General features: G+C 40.8%; 1 protein-coding gene across 13 annotated transcripts in view; it reads left to right on the top strand.

The window, feature by feature from the left end:
- DAB1 (DAB adaptor protein 1) overlaps positions 1 to 25,711 on the top strand; it is a 701,405-nt gene that overhangs the window by 645,630 nt on the left and 30,064 nt on the right. For 9 of the 13 annotated variants that reach the window (XM_054038504.1, XM_054038506.1, XM_054038507.1 and 6 more), the window contains 3 exons: positions 765 to 803; positions 2,091 to 2,156; positions 8,827 to 8,886. In XM_054038504.1, the coding sequence (XP_053894479.1) occupies positions 765 to 803; positions 2,091 to 2,156; positions 8,827 to 8,886 (165 nt within the window). The remainder of the gene's footprint in view (positions 1 to 764; positions 804 to 2,090; positions 2,157 to 8,826; positions 8,887 to 25,711) is intronic. The other 4 variants (XM_054038514.1, XM_054038516.1, XM_054038511.1 and 1 more) reach the window with 3 other exon arrangements.

Below are 25,711 nucleotides of genomic sequence, written 5' to 3' on the forward strand. Positions count from 1 at the left end.
TAATCTGGATCTGTAAAAAGCAACAGAGTCCTGTGGCATCTTTAAGACTAACAGATGTATTGGAGCATAAGCTTTCGTGGGTGAATGCCCACTTCGTCGGATGCATGTAATGGAAATTTCCAGGGGCTTATGGAAATTTAAGTAGGCTTAAACCGTGATGGAAATTGTAACACTGGGTAAGATGAAAATCTTAGAAACATGAAAAACTATTTCACTAGGAGGGTGGTGAAACACTGGAATGCGTTACCTAGGGAGGTGGTGGAGTCTCCTTCCTTGGAGGTTTTTAAGGCCCGGCTTGACAAAGCCCTGGCTGGGATGATTTAGCTGGGAATTGGTCCTGCTTTGAGCAGGGGGTTGGACTAGATGACCTCTTGAGGTCCCTTCCAACTCTGATATTCTATGATTCTATGATTCTATGAAATGATGTACTCATTTCGTATAGAGAGTGTTCCTTTGAATTAGAGAGACAACTTTTAGTGGAAGCCAGCACGTTGGGTAGATCTGTTTTAAGAGTGTTTGGTAACTGTAGCACAGTTCGAATTTTGCTTCAGAATGTGTCGTCTTAAATAAAGTCAGACAAGGTGCAGCTTTGATTAAAAGTTACCTTGTGCAATAACACAACAGTTATCTGTAAACTCAAAAAGAAATATCTATTTTTAACGTACAATGAGCTCATTTCTTTGCTGTCCTTTAATTTCCGAATACAGTCTTGTTTCTCTGCTGTTTATGTTCTTTGCTTTTACCGCCTGTCCTCCTTGCTGTAGACAATTTTGGAAGAAGATGTAGAAGATCCTGTGTACCAGGTAATTTCTGAAGCTGTACAGATTAGGTTTCAGAAATAGTTAGATATACATTATCCTATTTTCAGACACAGGCTAGTCTTGAAACAAAGTACTGCTAAAGTTTACTGAGATACATTTTAAGTAGAGGGAGAACAATCTCAACATAAAGTTCTAGATAATAATACTAATATGTAATATTACAATATAGGATGGAAACCTTAAATATTTGCTTAGAATATCTTTTAGAAACTGAAGTGAAAGTTTTCGCTCCAAAAATAATGACACATCTTTGTGGGGAAACGTAACAAAAACAGAAACTATTTTGAAAACAACAATGAGGGTGAAATCCTGGCCCCCTGGAAGTCAATGGGAGTTTTGCCATTGACTTCCCTGGGGCCAGAATTTCTCCCAGAGCATCACTACTGGTACCAGGGGAAAAACTGGAATTGACTACTGTAACCAGCTGATTTGGTATGTTGGCAGTTTGGGTCTTATTAAATAAGCTGTTGTGCATACTCACTCTAACATTTTGCTGGAAATGTAGGATCCTAATAAAATGCTACTTCATTTGAGGCTAAGATTTTCAAAAGTAATTAGAGACGTCAGGTGCCTCTATTTTTGCATGCCAGCTTAATACACCTGAAAGGAGCCTGGTTTCTGGAGGGTAACTATTCAGTGAAAATCAGGCCCCTTTGAGATGCCCCATAGGAGGCATCCAAAATGGAGACGCCCTTAATCATTATTCGCTTTTGAAAAACTTGGCTAAAAGTTTTATTTTGATAACCCTAACCAGTAAGGATTGTAAAGCCATAACCTAAAAAAAGTAAAGCAAAGTAGCAAACTATTACTATGAAACTTGTTACATAAGCACCAAACTGTTCTCTGAGTTTTGGTTTAGCTTTCTTATTCACTACTAATAAATTTGGGGAGTTGGGGGAGGTGGATGATGATTATTCAGCCCAGAGGCCTGTTCCTGCTTCCATTGAAGTCCATGTCAGAATTCCCATTGACTTCAATGAGAGCAGAAATGGGCTTCAGAATGTATCCCTAGTGAGAGAGCAGCAGGAAGTTGAACTAATAATCATTAAAGAAGAGCCAGGTCTGTTTTATTGCTCTTTCATTAAAAAGAAAACAATATAACTCTGTGTTTTCCAGCAAACTGATTATCCTTGTGCCAACCTATACTTTGAACCTGTTTCCTTAATACCTGCCTATGTTTAGGGTTTTTTTTAATCTGGAATTCCAAATTGCCTTTTTTCCACTTCTGTTTCATCTTTGACCTTTCCTCTTTGGCGGCTGATGTAATAGTACATTGTGTTTGAGGCTGGACATGAGCCAATCCGTGAGCCTGAAACAGAAGAAAACATATATCAGGTATAAAATGGCTACATTTATGTTACTTCTGCACCCAATGCAAACATTTAGCAAAGCACATTTCATAGACTGAAGTTCACTTAGTTTTCATTCATCGTGACATTTCATCTTCATTCAAGTTACATAAATAATTTTCAAAGTCTCAGTATGCTTTCCTTATTTATTTGTTTTTCTTTTCAGCCCTTTCAGAATGTATCCACTTCATCTTTGGTAACTGATGTAGGGTCATAAACATTGTGTACTCTGTATAGTATGACAAATAGTGGATTCCTTTCTTTCCTTTTAATCTGCAACATTTTTTATAACTGCATCCAGTTTTACAACACACACACACACACACACACCCCACGTCCTGCATTCTGTACTCTGACAAATCTCCCATCGATGGTAATGTAAAATACCCCTTTTGTCATTCAGTCCATCCTCCAGGGGTCAGTGCAGGACTTATCAAAAGATTATTTAATTCAGTTTAAATCACAAACAAGAGCAAATCTGAAGACAGAGAGATCTCTGTTCTATTAAAAGAAATTACAACAGGAAAATCAAGATTTCAATAAATCCTTCATAGGGTGGAGGGTTATAAAGGGCCCCAGCATTTTGTTGGGATGTAGTTTAGGTTGATCTGGTTGTAACACAGACCTTTAAAAACAGACAAGTTGGGATGGAATGGAGGAGGACGGGAGGGAAATTTAAAAAAGACGGTAATGAAAGAAAGAATGAAGAAAAGAGTAGAAAAACAAAGGGACAGAATGGGATTTAGGCCAGAAAAGAGAGGAGTAAGAAGGTGGAACATAAGTAAATGAGTGGGATTTAGGGCATTCTGTTATTTGATCATTAGCTCATTAAGTTCATATGTACATTTAAGCCTACAAAGCTGTGTTGTTCTCCCATCACTAACTAAAATATGCTATGTAGCCAGTGCGTTAAAGCCACTAGGGGTGAATGTATTTTCCTGCACACACAGTGTGTTAAGTTTGGAGATAAGCTAGGACAGGGGTCCTCAACCTTTTTCTTTCTGAGGGCCCCCCAACATGCTATAGCTTCGGCTCACCTGTGCCACAAGAACTGCTTTTCTGCATATCCAGCAGATTAAAAGCCAGGGCCGGTGTTAGGGGATAGCAAGCAGGGCAATTGCCATCGGCCCCATGCCACAAAACTAAGTTGCTCGGGCTTCGGCTGCAGCCCCGGGTGATGGGGCTCAGGCTTCGGCTTTCTCGTTTATTTTGGCAGATTCCTGAAATCTGCTCACATCCCCTTGGGGGCCCTGGACCTCTGGTTGAGAACTGCTGAGCTAGGATACATGGTTTGAAGTGTAGTTGCTGTCTGAAAAGTGACCTTATTTAAAATTCTCTCTCTAAGTGTCATACTCCTGCTCGCCCCATAATTTTCATATCAAATGCATGCAATCAGCTTAAGATATTTTAACTGGTGGTGACCAAAATGCAGAGCTATTGAAGAAGTATCTGTGATGCCAGGGAAGGAAGGTGAAGGGGATCTCTAAGAAGTGTTATAGGTGGCTAAGAGGGGAGTCATGGTCAATGTATCAGCCAAGGGACTGAGGTTGAGAAGAATGAGAGAGAGGAGCCCATTCATACAAAGGGCAGTTGCTTTTCCGGGAGCGATGGAAGCCAGACCAGACTCAATCAAAACCATTTGTTTTGAGGGACCTAGCGAATGTGAATGAATAACGATAGTGTTTCCAAGGTTTTGCTAAAATGGAAAGAAAGGATGGTAGACAACAGAGGAGATCTGTACTGTTCTGGAAGTGCTGCCTCTGCCCTCTGAATCACCAGTGAATTGTTCAAGGCTTCATTTGATGGACCCTGGACATGGTGAAAGGTTTCTTTTCTAAGTGGTGGCAATGAAAATCATGCCAGTTTTGCCTGTGGTCCCTTGTACTTCTCTACATTTACTATAGGCAATACAGTGAATATGGTAAACACTGAAATTAGCTAACCACAAATCTTAGTTAGTTATCTATTGCAATTGACAAACAAACACTGAAGTATCACCACAGTAGAGTTTCCCATGGGACTCTAGTCTCAATGTAACTTATGATTTCCCTAGCTGCTGTAAATCTAGGTGCTCACAACCTTCCTATTACACTTACATCATTGAAAAGGCTGTTTCTTTTACAGGTCTTGACTAACTCAGAACCAGTCAGTTTAGTATCATTAGTAAGATTCCTCTGAACTAGATTCTTCCTTGTTGCCTAATTCTTTCTGTCTCCTACAAGTTACTGTTTCTGTCCATACTTAACTATGGGAAACTTGCAAGCTCCTCATTGACCTGTAACCTAAGCACTCTGAAATTACACATCCTCATTACCTGTAATAAGCAGTGTACAAGACAGACAGGCCACAGCGATGTTTTGACTCAAGGCAGTTTCTTTCTGTTGTGACTGGCTCCACAGGAACAAGTGTCCTCCATCTCACACATCGTGTTCTGTCTTCAGGGCCGGCTCCAGGGTTTTGGCCGCCCCAAGCAGCCAAAAAAAAAAAAAGCCTCGATCGCAATCTGCGGCGGCAATTCAGCGGAAGGTCCTTCGCTCCGAGCGGGAGTGAGGGACCGTCTGCCAAATTGCCGCCGAATAGGTGGAAGTGCCACCCCTCTCCCAAGAGGCCACCCCAAGCACCTGCTTGCCAAGCTGGTGCCTGGAGCCGGCCCTGTCTGTCTTATTCACACCTTCTTTTTGTGGTGCCATCCTGCTTTTCCTACCTAAGGCTGGTGTATAAAGAGTTCATTTCCCCCAAGTACAAAAGGTCCCTGAGTGGTAGTTAGTTAAATAAAAAACAAACATTAAATCTCACTATTGTGATAACATTCCACTATTTAATATCACTGAGTTGCATTTTCTCTTATTAGGCATGGTTTTTCTATTCATTTCTTTCTTTGACTCATTACCCCAAAATGTGTGCATGTGTGTATGTGCATGCTTTTTCTGTGTATTTAATCTAATCTACCCATGTATTTCTAATTACTGTGGGATTTGACCACCAAACATGCAGCAGTCCTTTCTGTACTGGACTTTTCATCACATTTCCTTACCTGACAGCTGGTTTTATGTTAGTGCCACCATTTTTATGGACCTGGGCCTTTATTAATTAATTTTACATTATTTATATAGTATCACTGGTTTTTATGATACTTTACAGCCAAAGGCGAAGGCAAGGTCTGTACTCCAAGGAGCCTGCAGTGTAAGGGCTTATCTACACTTACCGGAGGATTGACACTGCGGCGGTCGATGCATCGGTGGTCGATTTAGCGGGTCTAGTGAAGACCGGCTAAATCGACCACCGATCACTCTCCCGTCAACTCCTGTATTTCACCTGCTCGAGAAGAGTAAGGGGAGTCGACGAGAGAGCGTCTCCCATCGATGTCACGTAATGTGGACCCCGCGGTAAGTAGATCTAAGCTTCATGAATTTGAGTTATGCTATTCATGTAATTCAAATTGCGTAGCTTAGATCGACTTTTCCCTTTAGTGTAGACAAGGCCCAAGCAACAATAGGCATACAGCAGAATATGGTGATAGGGGAGGGGAAAGGGAAAACGTGATGATTTATGGGCAATATTCTCTACAGGAGCTCAGATCAGTGGTTATGTTGTGATTCATGTGATAGTCATTATTTCATATACTCATATTGGAAAGAGGGTTTGGATAGCAGGAAAGTGATCCTGCCAGAATAGATTAGTGTTGGAAAACATGCTTAGTATAATAAATTTTCAGAGTGATTAGGAGAAAAAGAGGGAGACTGACTAGGAGGGAGGAGGAGATTGTTCCAGGTATTAGGGGCAGTGTGAAGAAAGGTCCAGAGTCTTGAGTAGAGTTCTTTGAAAATTTTTCCATGAAAAGATTTTCTAAGGGAAAACAACCTCTTTAAAATTTTTTGTCAATATTTGAATCAAAATTGTATTCCAAATGGTTAGTGAACATTTTCCTGCATGAGTGGGGCATATATGAGAACTGAGCTGTAGGCTAGTGCAGTTCAATCAGAATAGAGCAAGTCTGAACTTTGATGCCAAAGGAGACATGGCCTTCACTTTTATAGAAGGCAAAAGACTGTAGGCTTCAGGGTTATGGCTAGGAGGAGTAGGTGAGTAAGGGAGGGCAGAAAGGAGGAGGCAGTAGTACTTGTGGTAACAAACAAGGTGTGGATCACTCTTTTGGCAGTAGAGGGAGAGAGGAGAGGACGAATTGTAGAGAAGTTCTGAAGGGAAGAGTCACAAAACTTAATGAGAGCTTGGATGTGGGATAAGGTAGATACTGAAGAGTCTAAATGTGACCCTATGGTTGTGAACCTCATTAAACGGTAGGGTAATGCCGCTCTCAAGTGTGAGATAGAAAAGGGGGAAGCAAGAAGATCTGATTTAATCTTCTGCAGTCCTGCAGCAGGCTCCGCTGTGGTTTGCTAAAACATCTAACTTCCAGGGGTGCCTCACTCAGTAGGATGTGGCCACGAAGTTATATCATGTTCTTTTTCATTGAAATATATTATGATTAGGAGCCTTCTGGCTAGGTGTCAAAGACTCTTAATGATTCCTGGATGGGAGTATTTAAATGGAATCACCTTGTTCCAGAAGAAAGGAAAATAAGAGAGTGTGATGGGCAGCACTGGTTTACATTAAAGAAAAATATCCTAGTAAAGATACAGCAGTTTCTCAGGTACTGTTTGTACCTCTCTCAAGGAATAACAGAAATCCAAGCAACTTGTTAAATAAAAATTCTTGGTTCCTGATCTTACAGTGCAACGTAGCAGTCTGCCAGTGGGTAGACGGTTGATTCACTTAAATTGAATTTTTCCACTATTACTAACTTCACACATCTAATGTGATGGATTTTTTTAGTGGAATAGAGGGCACTGTAAGAGCACTATGGGAAATTCTTATCACTGGTCATTCTTGAAATAGGAATAGGAGAATTCTTGAATTAGGAATAAAAAGCACCTGAAAGGTTTAGAAGAATATGTCCCATTCTGTTTCAATGGGACTTTGCTCTTAAATCTCTTGGGTATTTTTGATTATTTCCTCTATATTTTCTTAATTAAAATGCATAGTGTTCCTTGAAAAATGAGACTGTCATAATAAAATGTGAGCCTTGTGAAAGTATGAATGGTTCGGACTGACATCCTCTTGGACTAATTTGGAGGTTGTGCCATATATCACTGGATAGGTAACTTCTGATAAATTTATGGTAAGATTGTGGACTTGACCTACTGTATAATCTCTGTCATGCTTATATGGACAAAAATAGATTTATTTAAAGATTTACAAGATATTTTATTACATTTGCGAGGATTAGTTTAACTGGTAAAGCTCATTGACTTCTAAAATGTAACCTTCTTCCAAAGAACTAGGATAGTCAATATAAAGGTGATTCTGGTATATTATATGTACCGGACATTTGTTTCACTGTTAAGCTTGGTATTTCCCATTTACAACAGGCTTTCAATGTTTTTTAGCAGGAAAAAACAATCTCAAATTTAAAAAATCCTAACTGATCATAAAAATCATAACTCTCTTGGATTTACTTTATAAGTGGATAGCACCCGATCCCCTTATCAATCATACTGTAGGTGAACTCCATCAAGCCTAGGATGAGAGTTGGGCCCAAACTTACTAAAGTACAACAGCCTGTGCCCACGAGAAGGGCTGATGACTTCAATTCCCTCGTTATGCTTCTGTAGATGCTGCCTCAGACTCTGAAAGGACATTTGCCCCCTTATCAAGAGTTGCAGAATGCTAGGTCAGACATTCTATAGCGGCCTGTGATTAGCCCCACCCCAGAAATATGCGTGTTTACTAGGCTTGGCAAAATTTGATTTTTATTTTTATTTTTTTTGGACAGATAATATCCATGTTGGTTTTTAAACATTTTTTTCTATTTAAATTTTCAGTTTCAGGAAATTGTGTGAGGGTCGGACAATAATTATTTAATGACCTTTAGACACGGAGATTCAAAAACTTAAAACTTTATCACCATTAAAACACAAATTGTCAACACGTCAAAATATAAAAAGTAAATATCCTTAAGTCAAATGCCAATAAGTTCTCAAGCAGCATTTTTCTTACTTTGCCTATTTGTAAATTTCAATCATCAATGGAAATATTTTTTCCTTGGGTCATGTGTGTATGATGAAAACAGCCTTTACTGATAAAAATGTAACCCTTCCAAGACTAGTTGTTGTTTGTTCTGATTAACAATAATTAATTAGGTGAGGCAAGGAAATTAATATTGATGCTGGCCAAACTGATAGCTTCATTAAAGGAGCTCATCTGAGGAGAAAATGGAGCCATGGCCCAAACATGACTCCCATTTTACCCTCCCCCCAACCCCTCCTAGAAAAAAGCAAACACTTATGTAGAAGAGGGATGCAAAAGCATCTTAACTTCATGGAAGTTCATACACAGACACAATTTTAACTCTATAATGAGTTGAATGAAAACCCCAGATCTGAACGACCACTTTGGTGTTCGAAACCAGATCCAAGTTTTGCCACTCATGGTCATCTCCACTGAAAGACATTCCCTATATTAAAAGGGGTCATTCTTGATTTCAGTCACATAGAATGACTTAATTCTTTCGTAAAATACAGTGTACTCAGCTACAACTTTCAAATTTTCCAGACTCTTACCTCGATGATGATTGTGCGTTTGATTTACTGTCACAGGTTCCGACGAGCCAAAAGAAGGAAGGTGTTTATGATGTGCCAAAAAGTCAACCTGTAAGTGTAAGTATCTTCCCTGTTTATACACAGTAGAGGTGGTATGTGGCACAACTGCTTTGACTCTCATAATTCTCTGGAGTGTATGGTTCCTTCTAGCATGATGATTTTCAATGTTGTGCGATACTAGTACTGGTTCCATCCCACTGGGGAACCTGGCTGAAACATTCAGTTAGGGACCCTTAATATGTACGTATTTATTGATGTCCATCCCACTCAGATACCTACAACCTCCTCTTTCCTGACCTCTTTTATTCACGCTCCCCCTTCTCACCACTTGTAATGTGAAATCTTTCAGTAAATGTCAGTAATGGGAATTGAACCTGACCTCTGGATCTTAATGTATAAACCTCTGCAGCTTGAGCTGAAAGAGCTAGTTCTGGTAGGCTCATCAATCTCTGTATCTGACCCAAGCCCCACTAGAGGGGGACAGAGCACCACACTGAGGCTACGTCTACACTACAGGGGGGGATCAATTTCAGATATGCAAATTCAGCTACAGGAATAGTGTAGCTGAATTCGACGTATCTGATCCGACTTACCCTGCTGTGAGGACGGCGGCAAATCGACCGCCGTGGCTCCCCTGTCGACGGCGCTTACTCCTACCTGGGCTGGTGGAGTACGCGCGTCGATCGGGGATTGATTATCGCGTCCCGACGAGACGCAATAAATCGATCCCTGAGAGATCGATTTCTACCCGCCAATCCGGGCAGGTAGTGAAGACAAGCCCTGAGTGGGTGTGGGTTGTATTTCCTTCCCCCATACTTAAAATAAAACTGTACATTGTATAAAGGTTTATTAAATTAGTTAAGGACAACTGTGAACGTAGGGGCCAGCTGGGTTGGAAGTGAGAAGAGGAGCATTAGAAACAGACAGAAGGAGTCAGAATTCTTGGGGGTTTGCTGCAACATCTGCAGCCTCTCAGAACCACCCCCTGGCAAATACAATGTGCTGATGTGGAAAGAGTGCATAAGAAGCTTCAAATTAGACAGTGATCAAACATCAGGAACTTGCATAAAAATTACAGTTCTGTAAACTGAAAAAAGCTATATAAAAATCCCACTTAACACGTGGCACAGGAAAGCAATCATTTTTAATAAATCCAGCTTCTTTAGTAACATCATATTGTAACCTCTGTACAATTGCAATGCAGAGATATAGGTAATTGCCATAGGTCTGAACAACAGTGAGCAGCTCCAGAAGGAAATAGTCCAAACTCAGGTGACTGGAAAAAGGGACCTCATTCAACAGATCTCCCAATTGACAGAATCTTTGCTGTATTTAGCATGTTGCTTTCGTGGTCATTACAAGTCATAATCAGCACAGGGAGGTTTTCCTCCCACCGTTACTATGTGTAATTTCCACCATGTAGTAAATGTATAGCATGTTACAGACTAATAAAGACTGCTAGGTTGACCCTCCTTTGCCTTGTTCTTTGTGAGGGTTTTTGCACTTGTGTAAAGTGGGTGTCAATTGCTACCCGGTCAGACTGTTACCATTTTGCTTTCACTCTCCATAGATGCACACAGTGCAAGGCAGTGGAGAATTGACCCCATAGCTTTACCCTAATATAAAAAGGGCTAGTGACAAACAGTAAGGGGAGTGGAAGGACAGGGGCTTTAGTGATGACATTATGCACTGGCTGAGGTTAGTGAGGCATGCATCTTGAGGGTTGCACAGGTTTGGGCTGGTTTTGTGTTTTACGCATAAAGGTAAGTTGAGAGGCAATTTAGACTAGTAGGCTTCATGGGGAAAGTGTGTTTTGAGGAAGGATTTGCAGAGGAACAAAGATGAAAGGTCAGGAAAGGGATTCTAAGAGTAAGCATGGAAAAATGTCCAGGGGCAAGAGAGTGCAGTACAAAAATGTACACAGTCCAGCTTGGGCTGAGCACAAAGAGCAAGATGGGGAGCGAAGAGAATGGAGGGAGCTAGGTTGTCACACACAAACAAACAAAGAAATAAAGCCCTCTCTAAATAGTTTGTAATAATCCACTATGGGAGATCCTCTTGTTGCTAGGCTAATTATAGTAAAACAATTCTCGTTGCATACTTAATTAAGATTGTTGTGGGCAAAGAATAGTTATAAATGCCTCAGAGTCCAGTGTTAGAATTTTCTGTAATTAGAAAAAATAATGTTTTGGGGTTTTTGTGATGGGGGAGAGGGCTTGATGACATTTCAGACTGACTTTGTATATTGGACTCTGCTTAGGGTTCATGCAGCATGAAAGACGGTACAGTATTCTCGCTAAAGTGTTTGCAAAAGCTTGTACAGTAAGACCGCCCTGGCAAAGAGGATGATTTTGTTAAGATGTTGGGCTCCAACGTCAGCCCATAATGACATATTGCAGCTCTCAACTCCATGAAGTTTGTTATTAACTTTCATTTTGGCCCCTTCTCAGCAAAATTCAAAATAGTTGGACCTGAAAAACACAGTGTCAGTATGCTCTTTAATATACAATGGAAAAGAAAAAGAAAATGGAGACATTAACGAAGAAATAAGTAGCCGGGACTGTGTTTCACCTTTCTCTTGGTTTATAAAATAAAAAACCGAAGCAGCTATTAAAATCTGTGTAATATTCCCCTACACATCTGGTTTTATTACTCATCCTTCTGCATGCAAGACACTTTGTCATTGAGATGCTTGCCATGATTTTGTCAATTTATAGCTGTCCCTATTACATAAAATTCAATTTGTGCTCAAACTACCCAGCTACCTCTCCCTGATTTAGACATACAAGGACACTTTCTTTATTAGTATATCTTGCTTCAATTAATTTCTTAAAGGCTGAAATAAGGGGAGAGCTTTAGCGATTTGGGATTGTGAATTCCCTCTTCTTGGATAAACAGTCTTCCATAAAAATGCAGCAGATTTCACCTGAGCTCAAATGGATGGACTGGGCAATATAGACAAGAGTCCATTTCCAAATCCAAGTATTTTTGTCTCATGTGGTTATTGATCCGGAAGGCAACAATTGTTGGAACAGGGGATTGAGACTCAAAACCCTAGTTTTGTTCACAACTTTGCCTCAGGGAACAATGTGTGACCTTATTCGAGTTACTTAAGGTAACACTAAGCGATTTAGAAGCCTAATCCAGTTTTCAAAAGTGATGTCAGTACCTATGTAACACAGACAGACCCCCGTCGTTGGTGGGCGGGATCGAACTTAGGACTTCTGGAGCTTAGTGCATGAGCCTCTATTGCATGAGCTAAAAGCCATATGCCTGTTAGCTAAGGCTGTAGAGCAGACTCATTAATCTCTCTTTCTCTCTCGTCACCACTAGATGGGACAGAATACCACACCCAGGAGGTTACACATAGAAGCCTACACTGTCTTTCAGTGAGACTTGGCTCCCAAGTCTTTTTTGGAAATGGGACGTAGGATCCTAAGTCACTTGGACATTTTTGAAAAAAATTGCCCTTACCCCCTCTGTATTATCTGTCTTCCCATCTATAGGAGGATTGTGATGACATCTACTCTCCTTCACAGTTGTGTTATAAAACTTAATTCATTAGGTTGTATGTATAGGCTTTGAGACAAGAATATTATAATGCTTTGTGCTTGTGTAGTGTCTTTACAACGTTAAGTCTTGTGGCATGAATGTGAGGTAAGTATCATTATCCCCAATTTACGGATGATGAAAGTAAGGCACAGAGATGTGAGGTGACTTGCCCAAGCTCACGCAGTAAGTCAGAAGGAATGCCTTGCTGTTAACCGAATGCAAATCTCCTCGTACCCAGCTCTGTGCAATGGTCAATAGACAAGTCTCCTTCTCAGACATCCTGAGCAGAGATTTCTTTATAAATGCAAAGCGCTGGGATTAGGTTTCCTGTGCTCTCTCTCCAGTTCTTTGCTGCTTTCCCTTTTCAGCAGCTCCTGCCCCCGCGATAGATCCCCATTCCCAGACATCTCTTACCTCTTTAAACATTCCTTTCACGGCTTTCAACTTCCTCCCTAAGCCCCCTGTGACCTCGCCCCCGTGTTGTGGTGTGTGTTGTGGTATTCCCTGTTCTCTCCCTGCTTCGTTCTCCAGACAAACCTATTGAGAATGGACGTCAGGCAAACCAGGCTTTCCCCGAATGGTTTGTTTTTTTAAGTTTGGTGTACACCACTCAGAAATTGTGGCTCAGCATTTGAAATTAGCCAATCTAAAAGTACTAGCTCTTTAATGAGCTCCTTTTGTCATAATTTTCCACAGTCTTCCCATTATACATACATGTCAGGTTTTACCTGTCATGGTGTTTTTAGTAACAAGAGTCAAACTGTAAATACCCTTCACTAAGTCTGTCAGTCAAGTCACAATAAAACCTACTTTTCTCATCAACGTGTCTAAACTATCTGCTTACAATTTTATGAAGGCTTTCAAACAACTCATCTTACTGCCGTATCAAGATTCAGAGCCTGATTCCCAACTGCCTCACATACTGGGTATGAAACATTTTTGGTGGATGGGAATTTTTTTAAAGAAAGAAATGGATGCATACTATGGAATTCTATGGATTAGAAATTCTGTCAGTGGTTGCTATAGACTGATGTACTTTTGTGCAGTGTGGGCAGTATGCATTGACAGCATGTGCTTGCTGTGAATTTACTGCCTTTAGGTCTAATGGTAATACTGGTGTGTAATGGAAGCTCTAAACCCGGTATAGTTTCAGCACTGAAGGTGAGATGTAGCTGTCAGGTGTCTTCAGTGGTGAGACTCACACTGCAGCAAAAGGCCATTATTGTAACAGCCTCTCCACACTAGAGTGATTTGTTTCCAGTCAACACGTGAATACCATCTCCTTTGTGACCTATGTCATCAGCCTTGTGTCATACTGTACATGTTTCCTTGCAGTGTTGCTAGGTGACCTCTAGCAATGTGTATCTTACCATATGCTACTTGCATTTGATGGGTTACACTGCACTGTCATGTCTTTAGTCTACTTACATTTGTTTTTCCTGTACTTTGGATTCAGAAGTAGACAGATAGCATCCTAGAAAGCATCTGCACTCATTGTAGTCTGGCACAGTGTGCAGCTGATTAAAATGAGGCAAAAATCTTGTCCTTGGTTGGCACAATTATTTTGTCATGCCATTGGAGGTCACGTTTATTTTGCTCGGGCTGTGTGTTAGGTCCATTGGATGGCTTTTACAAATCAGAGATGTTATCCATGATTAAAGTACTTCCACATTGTGGGAATCCCACAGAAAATGTAGCTAGATTTTAAGTGTTTTTTTTCATTCATCTTATTGAGGCCCACAGGCCTGATTTCCACGGCCTCACACATGGTTCATTCACTTACACCTTTGCAAAAGGAAGGGAGAAGGTCTGACGTGGTGGTCTTTTGCACTCACTTTGCACTGGTGTAAATACCATATTACATGTGAAGCAGCGGAGAACTCATCCCCATTGTGTTCTGACATGTTTCTTAATGATACCTACAAGTCAGATCATGACTGTGCTTTTCCTGTAGCTACATAGGACTAACATTGCTATCATTAACTATGCAGATCCTATAGGAAAGTCCTGTAAATTTTAATGGGGATTAAACCAATCAGATTCTGTAGAAATTACCCTCAAACCTGTTGAATTTAATAGAGTGATGTCCTATTTTATTGCCTTTTTGAACCATTGTGTAGATTTCTGTAGCAGGGATGTAATTCTCTATTAAAGTCTATAGTGTGATTGTAAAAAAATATTCCCTATTACATTCTGTATGACTTTTCCACAAGGCACCAATCGGAGCTTTGTATGGTAAAAAAGCAGAATTTTACCCCCTTAAACCATGGGGCAGAAACTCATGGTCATCATAAAGGTCATCTTCCTAAATAGGACCCAGGATTTGAAACAGAGGGCCAGATCTGGATATCATTGATGTCAATGGCCAAGCCCCCATCAAGATTTTGCCCTTAGCTAGTAGCATTTGAAAGGAAAGGGAGGGATGTTAATACAGTACATACATTATTTCAGAAGTAAACAGAGCAGCTTATGAGTTTCTTGCAGCTTATGAAGTTCTACTCAATAAAAGATATTCATAATGAATTAAGAATAATTAGTTAATATTTGTAATTGCTTTGAAGATTAGAAATACCATGAAAATACTAAATATTGTGTTTACAATATGGCTCTTAAGTACGAAGGCACAGTTTACATGGGTCCCAATATCTGGTGATCCAACTGGATCCAAGGGAAAATTTAAATAAGACTTTGTCACTGAGACACTTGCCATCAGTTTTGTAATTTATGGCTGTGCTTATTACATAAATCTCTAGAATTCTTTGTGCCAAAATTACCTTTACCTCTAAAATTCATTATATACCAGAAGACCCAGGTGACTTGTGTCTGATTTAGGCACACAAGGACACTTTATTTAGTGGTAGAACTTGCCTCTATTAATTTGCTAAAGTCTAAAACATAAAGAACATAAGGAGCTCAGGAAGGCTTTGCTCCTGAAAGCCCTTTTGGGAATTGAGTGTTCCTTTCCTTTTCAGTCTATAGAAACAGAACACTTTCCCCTTGCAGGAGGAATGGACAGGACAGCAATCAAAGGCAATCTCTTTCCAAATGCATATCGTTTTTCTGTCAAGAGCAGATGTAGCACACATGGAATTTGTAGTCTCTGTGGCCTCTACCTCCATATTAGAGTTAAGAGCAGCTGTCATGCTCTTGGTTTCATTCTTACAACTCTTGCGCTTCTAGTAAGCTGACCGTAGTGCCATAGGCAAACTTTGGATGCACCTCGTACTGTATATGTGATGTGTACTAAGTCTCCATAGACTAGATTTGGGGGGTTTAAGACTTGGAGCTCTGCATCCCTCCCAGTTTAGACTTCCCCAAACAAACAAGGGTCTTCCTTCACCCTTTTCGCCTCTATATTTTCCGTCCCAAGAAAGTTGGAACACTCTGGATCTACAGGTGATAGACTGAGAACTAGATGCAACAGAAGTTGGATCACATTAGGAAATAGATGCCCCTAAAAGGAGGGAGGTGGGACCTAATCCACTGACAAGTCCAAACTTGCTATGTCTCCTAGTATCCAGAAGCCTTTCTGCCCATAGCAAAACCTAATAAATTAGCAAGTCCACAAGTGCTAGCTATCAGGGAAATAGCCCATATACCAAGGGTTGATATAAGAATTACTTTGGTTGGCAAATAGACTTTACCTTAAACCAATAGATCTTACCTTAGCAAGTGTGGTCCTCAAAGTGCTCACTGAATAAATTGAGTTCTATGACTCTCTGTAACAAAGAGGTTGGTATTTTCTTTTAAAGTCTTTTATTTTTGTGGATTTTACATAATGGCAGGGTTAAAAAAGAGTGTTTTTTTAAACATACGCCTACCAGTTTGAAAATCCATTTATTAGTGTAAGTCAAGATAAGACATACTAATTAAGGAGCAATTCGGGGAATTAAAATCAGCTTTTTTGCCCCCATTTTATCTGGAATAGAATAAAAATTATAAATCTTGGCAGAATCTTCAGTGGGAGGAAACATAAAGTGCCAAACTTTATAAAATGCTACCCATCTTCTCAATTTGAATATATGACAAATTGAGAAACTGAAAACTTAACCTTGTTCAAGTTGTTTTGATTTTTGGAAGAAGTAAGAGAAAAATCACAAATGATTACCATTTATAAAAGCAGCATTTACTATTGGCTCTAATTTTCAAAATAATAATTGCAATTTCTTTACAAACTGTGCATTAAGATTTAAGATTTATTATTACTTCTAGCATTTTTGTTTGGAGAGACACAGCACATGTACATTGGCCGTTTGCAGTCAGTTTGATTTAGTGTTTTCCCTTTCCTGCTGTCGCCATTGTCTACACCCATAGCTTATCTACACTTTCCTCCCAGGGACGGTTTTCCAGTGTGAGCTATGTTTAGCTTTTCAAAGGTGCTATAATCGGTGCAGTCAGTTTATATCCTATTGTGAGAGCAGTAACTGAGCTGGAAGTCTTTCAATAAACATTCTGTAATGTTGTTACAATATGATGATTAGGATATAAAATAGATGTTAATAGTACTTTGGACAATCGTTCTAATTTTGTTTTGTTTTTTAATGGCATATGAATTTCTGTTCACAGTCCAAGTGGTTGAAGTTTTTTTATCTTAAAAACTTGACTGAGATAGTGTATAATTGGATTACATCTATTTTGAACATTTGTCGGTATTCCCTTTTGATTAAGCATTGTACCATAAGGAAATTATAATCGTCATTGACAAAGTTAGCATAGATGTCATACAAGATAAAATTACTGCTACACAATGGAAGAGGGAAAGATTTCAAAGTCCAGTTTACTCTGAAAATGTAGATTACTGGGAAGATTTCACTTGCCTTATTTTAGGAAGGTCTTTAGCTAGACCAGGGCTCAGGCCCGAAACTCTGTTTCTGGACTCAGATCCTGATTTCCTGCAACCTGAAAGTGAGGGTATTTAGATCAGCCCATTATAAATCCAAATTATGGATCATTGACAAATTGTGAATTTAGGTTCATATCCCCCAGTTTGGGAGTATTCAGATGTAGTTTTATTTCTGGCACATCTTTAGTTTTATACCTAAAATTGTATTTAATGTTTCTTATGGAAACAGTGACACGACGTAAGTAGCAATGGCATGAATTAACTGCTATCAGGAGCCGCTCTAGGCATAGGCAAATTAGTCAGTTGCCTAAGGCAGCAGATTCATGGCAAGTTGAGGTGTGATCTACATACGCTAGCCTGTGATGGCTTGTACCAACTGTCCACATGTACCCTAACGCGCATTAACAGTTTCTTGATCTAGTCCTCTTTGAAAAAGGGCTAGATCAAAGCTCATTAATAAACTATGTACGTCAGCAATGTGCAGCTGGTGTGCACCCTGAGGGCCCAGCCGCCAGTGGCCTCTCCCTGGAAGAGCCTGAGAATGAGGCATCCCTGGGATAGGTAGGTGGCACCTCCTGTTCCCCATCTGGCCCCTGGCCTAGTCCTTCGGGCCCTCACCAATCCCTATGCCCCACTCTAATTCCATCAGCCCTTGCCCACCCCATGGTCCTGCCCTCATCTCCCCATGTGTCCTAATGCTCCCACCCTAGCCTTTCTGTCCCCCATTTCTCCTGTGTTTTACTTTACCTTCCACTTCATCTTCCCCCTTCCCCAATCCTCCTATCCCCCAGGGTTCTGCCTCTGGCCCCCTTCTTGAGTGTCCTGCCCCTTGTTTCCTATCCCCCACCCTATCTTTCCCATTATCTGCTCCCTGCCCCTTTTTTTAACCCCCCACTTATCTGCTCCCATATCCTCATCCTCCTACCCCTTCTGTCCAGACTCCAGTCTGTGTCCTGGTCTCCATCCCCACCCCATGTCCAGACTCCAGTCCCTCTGTATTATTCCCCCATTGTTTCACCCATGTATTGCATGCCCCTCTTCCCCCAGCCTTATGTCAGGGACTCCCCTGACCTGATGCTTATTCCTGTACACCCTAGCATGCACTTTGGATTGACACCCAGAGGGGTTCACATGGGATGGCAGGGCATGTGGAGCCCCATGCCACAAGTCCCAGCACATGGTCCTCATGGGGATAGATCCCTAGTGTGGGACTGGGCAGGGCTGCTGGCCTTTTAGGGTGGAGGACCCCACTGGAAGTCTTCCTGGAGAAGCTTGTTTACAAAGGAGCACACTGCTGTATATGCTATTCTCTCATCCCAAAAGGGGAACTGACGTAGGTGGCAGGGTCAGAATATCACAGGGAGTCACTCCTGTCTGCATGGGCATCCCCTTTGACATGTGGGTGCAGTTTTACAGGAGTCACTTAGGTCCCATAAACCTTTATACCGGATCCCAAGAAGATGCGGGAGGGCATTTCCCTGCCCAGTCAGGTTTACCATGTGGACCAGACTTTCTCTGGGGGGGGTGTCTTATTTTCAATATTTTCCTCCTACTTTCACTCTGCAGACCGTCAAGTGTAGGAGGCTTTGTTCCTTTTACTCCTGCTGGAAGCTTCGCCTCCCTACCTGGCCCCTACGTAAAGGAACTGTTAATGCACACAGGGTTCATGCTGTGTGGTAGGAGAGAGAGGGCACGCTGATGTTCTGCCTAGGGTGGCAGATTGTCTTGAGCAGCCTCTGACTGCTATATTTATGTTATCTACAGAGAACCCCATCCTGCGTATCTTTACTCGTACGAGTAATCCCGTTGGTGCCAATGGGACAGCACAATTAAGTTTGCAAGATCAGACCCTGAATGTGTCCATAAGCCATAAATTCCCCATCTCCAACATTCATTCTCAAAATCCTGTAACCGCTAGCATATTTTAGTAATCTTTCTCTGTTTCCCTATTCATGTTGAGTATATGTTCTGGAGATGTGTGATAAAGTTTTGTGTAGAAAAAGCATCATTATAAATGATGCTGTTTTCTTATCTCACTGTTCAGAAACCTGCTTTACTGGACAATGTTAGTTATTGAGGTCAAAGAAAGAGCTCTTAGAAGTTTGTTCAATTACAAGGTTATTTCACAAGATACTTTTCCTGACTTTTCCAGCCTTCAAATTTATATATGGCTATGTATAAAATTCATAGTTGTACAGTTGAATGAATTTTAAAGTAGTGACAGTAAAAAAAAAAAGAAGTTTTGGCCATAAAAAATAAGATTAAAAATAAAGTCATTTCTGAATTTCAAGTGTGTCCTAGAGAAACAGTTAAAACAAAACCAAAGAACACTGGCATTTCTTTTAGAGGATTTAAGGTAAAGTTTTGAGTATACGGATCAGCTATTTTCTAAGAAATACAGTTTTTCTTTCAGAGATAAGTACCATTACAAAGCAATATTATTACTGATATTGCCTGAAGACCCTAATCAGGCCTGAGTAGTGCCAGGCACATAGAAAGTCACAGCCCCTGTCCTGTAGAGTTTACTATCTAATTTAGAGTTTAGAATCCATAAACCATATACCCTATATTCTGGGATAACCTACTTACCCCAGAACACAAGATTGAAAGATTACATTGACATTGTAGATTTTGACATTTCAATATGTTTGAGCTCTTTGCTTATATTTATTCTTTGCTAAAGCTAGATCCTTCCTCAGCCTACCCAGACCTTGTAAAAATTATTTTCATTCTAAAACATTTTCCGACTTCTGCTCTTGTCTAGTCACGTGCCTCATCTTGAATATGCTGTGAAGTAAACACATGCATTGAATAGTGCACCAAGAGGCACTAAAATAAGTGTGTGGATAAATATAAATGTCACGGTGATTCCCAGTCACAGGATTATAATCAAAGGTCTGTCAACATTTCTATGCCTGCTCTTTACATTCACAGATCCTTAACTACAGCAGACTAATGAGCACCACTGATAATCTACATAGACACTCGCAGTCATAGTCACTCTTGGTTCTCTAATCTGGCTTCTCTAGATAAATCAGGTTACAGCTCCTCTCTCTCAGCTTCAGTCCTATGATTTTCTAACGATACTTACTAAAGATTTCAGAAGGTTGCTGTAAAGATTCATCCCTTCCTTGCACCAAATGTGGCTGAGCACTCATTCTTTGAAACCTGTCTTGAAGTTACCTGGGAGTAGTGTTGGACAAATATTGCAAAAGGTGTACCCTTAAAATCTGCAAATGAATTTCCTTTGGCTATGCTTGTGCCCTAATTTGCGTTCACTTTCTATAAACCTCCAAGCAAGTGTGATTTACCTCATAGAATTGTAAATTTAACTTCACCATATCAAATATATTTCTGCCAAAAGTGGTATATTTAACACAATGGAGGAACAGTGAGGCAGGCAGAGATCTGACTGCATCCTCCATAATTAGGACCACACAGCACTAGCATTAAGATGGTGGTCTCATATTGTGCTCTTTGTCACCAAGATTTATTTCCTAGCTTAGTGCTTTCAGTGACTTTCAGTTTAGGCATTCAGCATGGGGATACTACTCATACTACTCATACACCTTCACGTGTGTCCCAGCAGCACTCCCTTTGATCAGTCTCGGTGCCTGCATTGCTTGTAGCACATGTACAGCAGGGAACCAACAAGCAAACAGAGAGCACAGAGACTGATCTGGTGATGTGGAAATAGCCTGAAAGGAAGGAAGGGCTGATTTTGGACTTATATTTGCACTGCATTTCACTGTCACTGGGCTTGCCTAGCTTTGTTCTTTAACGTGGAATTTTGCAGGATGTGTGCCCAAAAGAGAGATTAGTTCCCCTTGATACAATGGGCCTGATTCCAATTTCATGCTATTTCCATTGACTTCTATGGCGTTGGTTTGGATTAATTGCGATTTACATTGGTATAGAAGAGATGAGAATCATTGACTTTTTCATTTTTAATTGAATGGCTAAGTTGTTCACGCTTTAAAAAATTCTCCCCATATAGTAACCGTTTCTGATTAACATAGTTTACCAGTCATACCCCTATTAACATCCTAATGGCAACATATAACAGATGGCCATTATAGATCATGCCAGGTCCTTTACTGGTGATCATGGCAAAAGTTAATAATAAAGTATTATATGATGTGGTGATTCTATTGAATCACTATCACTTTTCTTCATGTATTTAAACTGGACAATAAGAATGTTAGACAAATTGGAGGGTATGACATTGGATGATCTAGAGTTAAGCTCCTTAGTTTATGCAAGTGATGTCATACAACTGGCAGACAATGTTTGAATTAATGCTTATACACTTTGCAACCTTGCAAATTGAACTTTTACCACTTTGTCTCCTTAGAGTTTATTGTATCTTGGAAAAGAGACAATAGATAATGTGCTGAAATGCAGCAGCAGCAGTGAAGAAGTAGAACAAGGAGAACCTTATTTACCTAGGAAGCTTGATCAGTGCCAACGGTTCCATCAAGCAGAGCCGTCCCTAGAGGGGTGCGGGACCCAGACAAATCAGCCCCCGCTGGCTTGAAAGCCCTGCTCTGCATTGGCAGCTGGGCTGGCAGGACGGATCCAGCCTGATGCTGGGCTGCCTGCTACTGCTGGCAGTTGCCAGCACCTACCGCGAGGCTATTGTTGGTCATAGCACCACGGCGCCTCAGGGCTCCGGGCCAGGCTGGGGATTCGCTGCACCAATATGCGGGCGGCTGAGACGGGTACTGTTTCTGCTAACTGCCAACAAGATGGCGGGCCTTGCGGAAGTGACGGATTTGTCTTCCGACAGTGGCGCTGAAACATTTTTAAGGGTGGCAGCTGGGACCCCGGGGGTGCTGCAGCACTGCCTGCACCCCTAGTTTCTGCACCTATGTCTCCTGGGACCGACTGCGACAGCCAATTGCACCGGCCAGCGGGGCCCGGAGCGGTCGCCCCGATTTGCCCTACCCAAAGGATGGCTCTGCCATCAAGGATGAGGTTAAAAGGAGATGTGCCTTAGCTACAACTGCTGCACAGAAACAGAAGAAATTATGGACTGATTAAAAACATGTTTGGTACCAAAATGAAAATGTATCAAACCAGGGTACTAACACTCTGAGGGCTGGAAGCAGCTGCATTAAATAAAAGTGACATCAGAAGGCTGGAGGCAGTAGAGATGAGAGTTCTTCAAAAGATGGCAGCTGTCAAGTGGAATGATTTTGAAACAAATGAAGTTAGAAGGAGACTAGCAAGTGAAATCAGGGTAGAGGATTGGATACAATCAGAAAGATTATAATGGTGGAGATACCATAGATGATGATAGGATACCAAAGAAAATAAAGTGAACACAACCAAGGTTCGTTTGACCTAGAGGCTGATCACTGACTGTGTTATAGGACATTGTATGCCAGGACATGACCCGGCTGAGCTTAATGGAGGAACTATCCATGGACAGGAGTGAATGGCGACCCTGTAGTGCTCTCTGTGTTTGTACAGATGGTCCCAGGATTAAATGATGACTATGTCTGATGCATTGTAATGTCTATGCATTCAGATAACTTTAAAGGCAGATTCACAAACGTCCATCCAGTTTCTGCATTATGGAAGCTGGATGGAATTTTCACTGCATTAGCCTCTGAAAAAAGTCCAATACAAAGAAACATAAATTTAGGGGTAGAAGTTTACCTGGCATTGTTTTCCTGGGTATTGTTATATTTTCTTACTTTATGCAGTAAACTTTAAGCTGTATCATTCTCTGTGACTTTAAGAAATAATATAGAAAATAACTTTGTCAAAGAGTAACATTCTTCTGCTACTACATGAATGTCAATGTGACTATGAGGCAGTGGAGTGTTGCTTATCCGTGATCAGCGCATAATATGAAGATGAGAGGCAAAGGTGGTATTACTCCATTTTTGCACTTCCCCAGTCCTGGATGGTGATTCAGCCCCTTGGCTTAAATTAGAGCTGCTTAAGAAAGCCATTCTGGCAGGATTTCCAGGATTCAGTGCACTCCTGACTTGCCCCCAGAGTTACCCCAGTGTAGCCGCTCTTTGTCAGTCGGAGCTCTCCCGGTGACAAAATAAAACCACCCCCAACAAGGGGCGGTAACTTAGTCGTCGGAAGAGCGGCTCCCACCATCTAAGTGTTGTCCACACCAGCGCTTTTCATCATTAAAACTTTTGTCATTTAGTCAGTGTTTTTTTCACACCCCGAGCGACAAAAGTTTTAATGATGAAAGTGCAGTGTAGACACGGCCTAACTGTTTATAGCCCTGTGGTCTGTTTGTTCGCACCATTGGCCAAACAAGTCTTGCAACTTCCTTGGGGACAAGATGCAGGATCCTCAAAGCTAATAGCTTTCCCATTGTCTTTTCAAGTATGTGCTAGGCTATTCTTTCTTACCTTTCTTATCTTCCTGGTAAAAACAGCCATTGAATTAAAGCAATATAGGTGCATAATAAACATTCCACTATCCAATGTAGGTATACAGTCCATCTCAACAGGTACGTCTCATACAATATTCATAAATTATTAAGGCAGGTCCACACCTATTACACATTGCATGGTAAATGGTATTAGAGTACAGTTTGAGTTACACATATGTTATTGCATTACTATTTAGTGATGAAGCCATTGGAGACTTGTGCAGGTCATCCCATACAAGTGCCAATACAACTGTTATACCACAATATTATGAATAGACATATGTGGAGCCTCAATTTTTTATCATATATGATTATACATTCATGGACTTCAGGGTTTGGAAAGTGTCACTCCAATGCAGCATTCAACATTGCAGGTATAAATAGAGGACTTGATTCTCAAGCCTGGTTATAGCTCCAGTACTGCTAACCCTTAGAGTTCAAAAACCATGAGTGGCTTAAAAATAATTGTGTTTTTTAAAAAGAATCAATTTTGGGTTATTTTTTATTTGCCTCTGGTTTGCGGGGAGGGTGTGGGGGAAGATTGAGTCTTTAGGGTACGGGATTCATTTCATGTTTCCAGACTTTTCTCTGCAACCACACAGGCTTGTCATGGTATTCACAATACAGTCACAAGAACTGACACTGTGGCCCCTTTATGCCATACAGGTGCCGTAAACCTGCTATCGTCCAGCCAAGAATTCCCCTGGCATCGGGAAATACTCTTGTGGTGCTCGTGCTGTGTCCTGGCCCTTCACCTGTTTTCCATTCCCAGTTTAGGGGGAGGGAAGATGTCCGAGCTCTGCTCCACTGGCATAGAGACTATTAAGGGGACTGTAACTCTAAATGGAATGAGAGCTGAGGCTGAGGTTAGCCCTGAGACACTCAAGCAGCCAGAATCAGCTCCATTACACTCTCTCCCCCTCCCGCTCCCTTCCTATGCTGAACAGAAATCTGGTGCAGGCCAGAATCTGCCACAGTATATACCAAAACATTGGACCTCATTTGTTTGTTGGCATTTAAACTCTCTCATATATGCGCGCGCACACTCTCATACACATCCACCAGTGTAGCAACAGTATATAAATCTACAGCTAAGAAGGGGCTGTTCTATAGTAAGTGGTAAGAAATATTGTATTTTAAATTCTCTTTGTATTCCAGAGGCTGCATACAGTGAAAGTGAACTCTCCGGGGTGTTGTTAGCACAGTACTTAAAGAAGAAGAAGGACACTCATTTTTCTAGTGTGTGAATATCAACCCCTGTTAGTACATATTAAATATAAATATCAATGGCAAGCAGGCTCTGTCAACTCTCAAAGCCATGAATAATGTGGGGACATTTAGTTTAACTGCTTAAGTGGCATTTCTGGGCTAGCCAAGTTGTTTTTTTTTAATATTTGTGATGTGACTACTCATTCTAAATGAAAAATGGATGCTTCTGATAATACAAAAAGGGGAGGAAGAAACTGATTTTAGCCGTTTAAAACGCTAAATATTGAGGTTCACTGATGCATCCTATTTGTGTGGGTTTTGTTTTGCTCAGGATACAAGAAAAACTATGTGGTGACCACAGGTTAATACCTGTTAACATGGGCTTTCTTTAATGTCAGATCTCTTCAGGTTTAACCTGCTTCATTTTTAATACACTTTCTAAATTCATAAGCCACTCCCAATACAGGGGTGTTCAGATTTGAGGAGCTGTTAGCCCATTATGAATATGCTATAAGGTATTCAGATCTAAGCCCCAAATTCAAATGAGGTTTTGGTCTCAGTCCTGTTTGTAATAATAATTACAGTAGTGTTCAAATGCCAGTCACTGTGCCATTGGGCCAGTCACTGTACAAACAAAGGGGAAAAAGTCTGCCTCAAAGAGTTAAAAAAGAAAATTGGAGAAGGGGTAATGATACAAAATAGCCAGGGTTATTTTAGGCACATGTCTTGTTAGTTCCATTTGTATTTTCTAACAGGTAAATAAAATAATTGTTTCAGACTAGTTCTGTGTGGGAAGATCTCTGTGTAGAATAGCTTAAAAGGGAATTTTTAAAGACTAGAGAGTAAAATTTAAAAATAAAGGAGAAGTTGTT

This window comes from Malaclemys terrapin, chromosome 8, assembly GCF_027887155.1.
Source record: "Malaclemys terrapin pileata isolate rMalTer1 chromosome 8, rMalTer1.hap1, whole genome shotgun sequence".
Lineage (NCBI taxonomy): Eukaryota > Metazoa > Chordata > Testudines > Emydidae > Malaclemys > Malaclemys terrapin.